Here is a 6,282-nt window from a genome sequence, read left to right on the forward strand (position 1 = left end):
GGCAGAAGGCGCTGTGCGCCCGTTCCTCGGCCCGGGTTTCCCGTGGGAACACGCCGGCACTGTCAGGTCCCGGGATACTTGCTCGGCCTAAGGGCAGAGTCCTGCTTAGTAAGAAAATGGGGGCGAGGAAAGTTTTCTGAAAGAAACGTCTACTTAGAGCCTGGCTGTAGTCAAAGCCGTTGTTAATAGCACTGATATAATGACAGGATGACTGATGAAAACTTGCATGAAAAGAAATGCCTTTATTTTAATTTGTGCCCTTTTCAGCATGTTTCCAGAGGCTTCTGCTGCCTGGTCCCTCTGACTTCAGTGGGTTTAATGTGCACCTGTCTTCTCACCAGCTCTCTTAGTTCCTTCAGCTGTGTTTATCTCCACGTGCTTTTCCTGGGTAACCCAGGTGATGTCTTCACAATATCTTGGGCGCGTTGTACTCAGAGCCGAGAAAAGCACCGATTTCAGAATTGAATGGAGTAACACGTTCTGAAGGAAGGAGGCTCCAGATGCAATAAGCCACTCCCGTGAAGTCTGGTAGCCATAGGACAGGCCGTACAACACAATGAGAAACGAGGACAGGGTAGTTATAGCTACAACCAGTGCCCATGAGACAGGCACACACCACCACCAAAGAACAGGCTCTGTGGCCGGGGTCTTACGAAGTTCCCTGATGGTACTGCTTAATGATTTCCTTCGCTTCAGAAAGATGCTCCCATCTGCATAACTACTGGACGACTTTGACCTCCTCCGGGAGGATGTAGCCCCTGGAGGGGATTTCACATCAGTCATCTGCTCCTCTGTTTCAATGACATTTGCAACTTTTTCAGGTAGTACGCAATTATTCCAGAACTCAGGCTTGGCCTCTGGGTACATCTTAGTCACTACAGGAGTAGGTTCCTTCTGGGAATACTTAAATAAGGCTATTATTAGCATTTCCACAGGGATTGTAAGCAAAGCACATTCAATTCCTACTGCTATTGATCTCAAATACCTCAGGTATATTGGAGATTCTTCAATCTTATCAGTGTTAAAGAACATAATGTTAACAAGCAAGTTGAATAATATTACTGCTAAACACGTAGACAACCTTTGGAATCTGGTGAAAGCACCAGTGACAGTGGGAGCAAAAATTGAGAACCACAGATGGTAGTCTATCATCCTCTTGTTAAAGTTAATAAGAAAATAGTCAATTTTGGGTAGGGGTGTTCTGGGGTCTGTGACAGAAAATTTCCACTCTTGTGGGGGATCGTCCTTGGCACAAGAAAGCCATTTTCTGCACATAAAGGACCAGGCCTTCCTGGTGGACGTGTTCTCAATTTCAGCTCTGCTTAAGAACCAGCTTGGAGATGAGCCATCGTTATTAAGCCTGACCCTGAAGGAATGAATGTCTCCCAAGGCTTTCTTAGTGGTTATCAGAAAGCAATCAGTGCTTCCTCGCTGGAAAGCTGGAGAAGGGTGGTGCCATAAACAACGGAATTTACTCTTGCCATCCTCGCCGATGAGCTGCAGAGCGACAGCTGCTTTGGTTCCAGCGTTACAGCGACTGCCTGTGTACAAAGTGACCAAATAGCTCCCTTCATCAGAGGGGCTGTTGTCTGGCAGGACCATAATGTATTTGATCTCTTTCTCAGCTCTGTCTTTTAGTATGGCCCAGATGCACAAAAGAAAGTAGACAGCAAAAATAGAGGCCACTGTTATGAGGGTCAGTGGGTTTCTAGGTATGTGTGCTATCAGGTTTCTTCCTAGATCTACTGTGTTGGGAAGAACTACTACTTTGGCTGCCAGGAACTTGATGTTGGTTGCAGTTTGGGCTGACACGCTCCTGAGCTTCTGCACCGTGTCGCAGGCACAGTGTACCTTCTGCCAGTCAGTCTTGGAGCCAACCTTGCATGTGTCTCTGCTCCACGGACTTCCAACCCCGTCCAGAAACAGGCACCGGTCATTAAAGACGTATATGCCCACCAGTCTCCGGTTTGGGTACCTTACAACATAGCGTGTCTCCAAGACAATGGAGATGTTCTGCCTGTCTGTGCCGTTTGCCTGAGCTATGGCTGTCAGCAGTGACTTTGGGAGACAGACAATATAGGGACCCTTAATGCTACACTCAGCACTGGCTGTCTCATTTCCACTGGCAACTGTTGACATGTTGTGAGAAGCAATAAACAAGGCTGTGGGCTGAGCTTGAGTGACATTGGTACCTGTAAATATTTTCACCTTGAAAGTAGCTTTTAGTTTTGTCGTGATCTGGAAGTATATGCTCGTGGTATTCCTGCTGACCTCAAAACGAAATCCTCCAGTTGTGTAAGATTCTGTTGTGTCGGGTCCCATTATTAATGGAAAAGTTGTAGATCCATTACCTTTCCTGGCAAGAAAAACGTCTGCTCTTTCAGGCACGATCCCAACTAGATCCCCATTAGCCTTAGTCTCTGCCATTTTAAACCCCAAGACCATTGTTCTGATTTCTGCTGTGTAACCTAACCAAGGGAAGGGGGTCTTATCAAACTCAAAAATGGCAGTGGAAAACACAGTATCCTGAGCAAATCCTGAAACATTTCCTTTTTTCAGTGTTGGATAAAAGCAATTCCTGCAGGTGTCGCTGGTAGGGAAAGCATTTGCAGTGTTCCAGGCTTCATCTTTCTTCAGAGTGATATTCCAGTCTTTCGTTTCCATTAAAGTTTCTATTTCTCCAGGGACTTTGCCCCGGAAAGCTACCTCTGTTACACCTTCCATGATGGAAAAGACTTGTTCGATTCCATCTGCACTGACATTCTTGAGATCCGTAAGATCAGATCTCAGGATGTTGGACAAGCATCTTAGTATTCCACTGGTTTGAATTTCTGCTTCCTCAGACCAATGGATCTGATTTCTCTGTGTCTTCAGAATTCCTGTTACTTCTCTCAGTTTTGCAATGGCGAGGCCTTGTGACCTAATGTTCACTTTATCAACTTCCTCTGTGACTGCAGCAAGAACAGCCACTACTTGATTGACTCCCATAATGCTCTTAACCGAAATATTCAGGGCTGTTTTAATCAGGGTTTCCCGAAGCTTAACCTGAGGGAGCTGGGGAGTTGGTATGGTTTTAACATAGTTTAGGATCGAGGCTGCCAGGTAAGCCAAATAACCAGCTCTAAGATTATCCCCAGCCTTCGGACCAGCTGTGCTTAAACTGCTTGCTGAGGCCAGCAGTTCATGAAACACAGCGGGGAGTAATTGAGGGTTTGCTGGGTTCCGGATGGAGGTATGCAAAGTCACTTGGGTAAACGCCCCAAGGGAATCACGGACTTGAACATAAATTGTCAAGGTGTTCCTGTGAGAGGGCGCTCCAGGGGGGAGAAAAGATAGAGGACTTTTAGGCTCAGATCCAAAGTACAGAATTGTGCCAAATGTGTTTTCCACCACAGAAGTTACTTTGGTAGTTTCGGGTACGTTGGAAGCTACTATCACTTTATATGTCAGAGGTAAATTGCTGCCAGAAAATCCCTTGCATTTAACCACAAATTTTGTCAGAAAGGCTATACCCCGACGTGGGTTCAAGTTACACCTGCCGGCCCGAGGAGGAGTATTTACCCTAAATTTTCTACTGTAGACTGAGGTCCTACCATCCCAGGTACTTACTCGTAAGTGAAGTGTGTAGGATGGAGATGTAGCCCTTGTGAAAGTCAGAGCATGTATAGACATGTAAGCCCCAGACCTCCCCGTTGATGTTTTGGAAGACCAGTCAAAGCTAATTTCTCTACCACTGCCAGACAAAAGGGACCAGTAGTAGACTGGCTTGTTGATTGGTTTACAGTTTAAGCATTTACCAGACAAGGCAAATCTCTCCGTTGGAATTAAAGTGCTACCACAGTTTTCAATGCATGCCACATTCAGATGGAGTGGGGGGCCAGCCTCCACCTCTACCACTTGATCAGCATGGCTTATCCTTCTGCCCTTTTGAATCACTAGGCGAAAGTAGTATATGCTTCTTCCTGGGAGGGATTCTGGTGCCATTCTTTGAATGGGACCTGAGGGTGTTAACCAGCGCAAATCCTTCTGGGATGGATGGCATTTGTTTTCTGGCCTGAATTTCATGGTATTATAGTCTCTCAAATCTCTAGTGCAGTACCAAGTAAATGAGATTGATCCTTCCTGTGAATCAGGATCAGAGGATGCAGAGCCATCAAGAGTCCAGCTTTCAGAAAAACCCACCATGCGGAATTCACCTCCTGAAATATTTGCCATTAGATTAGCTCTCTCGATCTGAACATAAATTCTGTCTTGCCCCCTGAGGATTTCTCTGGTGGTCATTGGCATTACCTCAACAGTGAAATAAAACAGATACAACCCATAATCTAAAGTATTACTGGGAATAGTTAAATGTATCATTTCTATGCCAAAAAAGGCAGAACTGTTCATTGGTTTTGACCAGTCCGGTGCAGTTTTTGTGTCCTTAACAGGATAGATGCGCCAAAAGGGCTTCACAGATATAGCGGTCTGGCATTCTACGAGCAATCTGACAAAGAGGTAAAAAGATTCTCCCCTTTTCCGGTACAGGATAATTGCTCTGCGATCAGTTCTCTGAATCCACACCAAGGCTATCTTACACTTTTTTTCCTGGCAAACCACTGGTGCTTCTATGGTTTTTTCAGTATAGTTGTTGACTCTGACTCTTAGAAGAGCCGGTGTAGGTGCACTGCCAGTACAGTTCACCTTTGCCACAAACCCCGTGTAATTCTCTGCGTCAAAGGGTAAAGCAGAGCGACGGACAAAACGTGTGGCGTTTTTTACATGATCGCTGTATGTGTATGTGCTGTTCTGGACAATGTGGTCTTTTTGTGTTCCAGGGAGCTGCAGATGGAAGGTCCACTCACACTGCAGCATCGGATGTTGGGTGGGGATAAACCACACTAAGTAAGTAAAGTTCTGCAGAAAAGAAGGGCGGCTACTGAAAACATGTACTTCAAGGTCTCTTTCTGCCAGAGACCTAAACAAAGCCCTCTTCTGATTCATATAAAGGTACATATTGAACTTGTACAACTGGAAGGCCACAAACTCTATGGTGAGTAAGTAGGAGAGCTCTTTGTGTTGGTAGAAGACAGTGTGTGTATTAGGGCTATCTGTGGAAACAGGGCTGTTGTTTTCTTTAGATGTGTAAAATGTTCCCTGGCTGTACCTGAAAATGTAAGTTCTGCTGTTGGTCTTCCCTGGGTGAAGGTTGATGTGGGTGTGAGTTTCTCTGCCTGCAGTTAGGATCAAAGTACCATTGAGTAGGTGCAGTTCTCCTGACAGTTCCTCAAATCTCCTTCCATCAACATGAAAGTAAACACTGGCCACCACTATCTCGCTCTTGTTCTGAGGTGCAGATATGGCACAGAAGTTGCTCGGTGTCATAAAGGAACTGTAGGAGCGGAGCCAACCTCCTATAGCCTGTGTGTCCACCAGTCTGTAGGCAAGTATGCTCATGGTCAGGGGCTGAAGCCTCCAGGACAAGCTAAGGGGCTGCTGAGAAACACTAAGGAGCTTGGAGCCAATGCTGAGGACATGCAGCAAGTCAGGCTCCACCTTGAGAGAGAGGCTGAGGCTTATCTGAGGCATCTGCTCGACAGTGACCGAAGCAACGTGGATCCCGTGGTTTCCGTAGCGCACAGTCAAGCGGTAGCTGTGGTAGGTGGCACAGGTCTGTTGCAGCTCAGCTGTTGGGTAGATAGCAGGTGGCGGTGTGTCTTGGTACTCGCTGCTGGGAAGGAGAAAGGTGGAGGGGCTGCCTCCCCCGCTGCTGAAGCGGTACTGCCAGTGGGCACTCTTGAGGCGTGCACACCAGCCCACCTCCACCGGCTGCCACACGCGGATCAGACGTGTCTGCGGCCAAAGCACGAACAGCCGCACGTCCTGCACGGAGATCTCGATGCTCACGTTGTGGTGAAGGCACTCGGGTGCAGCGCAGGAAGCAGACCAGCATTGCACCGTAAGGAGGCTGGAGGCCCCGGGCGGAGGAGCGTGTCCTGCCTGCAGCACCACCTGCCCTGACCAGCTCGAGGTGTTCCTCACACAGGCCGAGTCCAGGTACCAGAAGCAGCGAGGTGGGGGTGGCGGCTGCCCCTCTGTCCACTCTACCTCCGGCCTTGCTCCCGGGGCGGGCCCGTAACGCAGGGTCACGGTGCTGTTCCACAGGCACGAGACCCTGTGCTCATTGTCCTGCCGCTGGGAGACTCGGCCGTGAGGGCCCGGGCAGCTGACCCGCAGGGGAGATGGCTGGAGACGGGGACGGGACGCCCCCGAGCCCCGGGGGCAGCAGGCGAGCAGCTGCAG

General features: G+C 48.3%; 1 protein-coding gene across 1 annotated transcript in view; it reads right to left on the bottom strand.

The window, feature by feature from the left end:
• Positions 1 to 216: 216 nt before the first annotated feature.
• The window catches only part of PKDREJ (polycystin family receptor for egg jelly), an 8,098-nt gene continuing 2,032 nt past the window's right edge, over positions 217 to 6,282 (bottom strand). Inside the window, exon 2 of the mRNA XM_029963733.1 lies at positions 217 to 6,276. Coding sequence (XP_029819593.1) covers positions 316 to 6,276 — 5,961 coding nt within the window. The 3' untranslated portion in view covers positions 217 to 315. The remainder of the gene's footprint in view (positions 6,277 to 6,282) is intronic.

The sequence above is a fragment of the Manacus vitellinus genome, unplaced genomic scaffold, assembly GCF_001715985.3.
Source record: "Manacus vitellinus isolate BGI_N305 unplaced genomic scaffold, ASM171598v3 scaffold_104_pilon, whole genome shotgun sequence".
Classification (NCBI taxonomy): domain Eukaryota; kingdom Metazoa; phylum Chordata; class Aves; order Passeriformes; family Pipridae; genus Manacus; species Manacus vitellinus.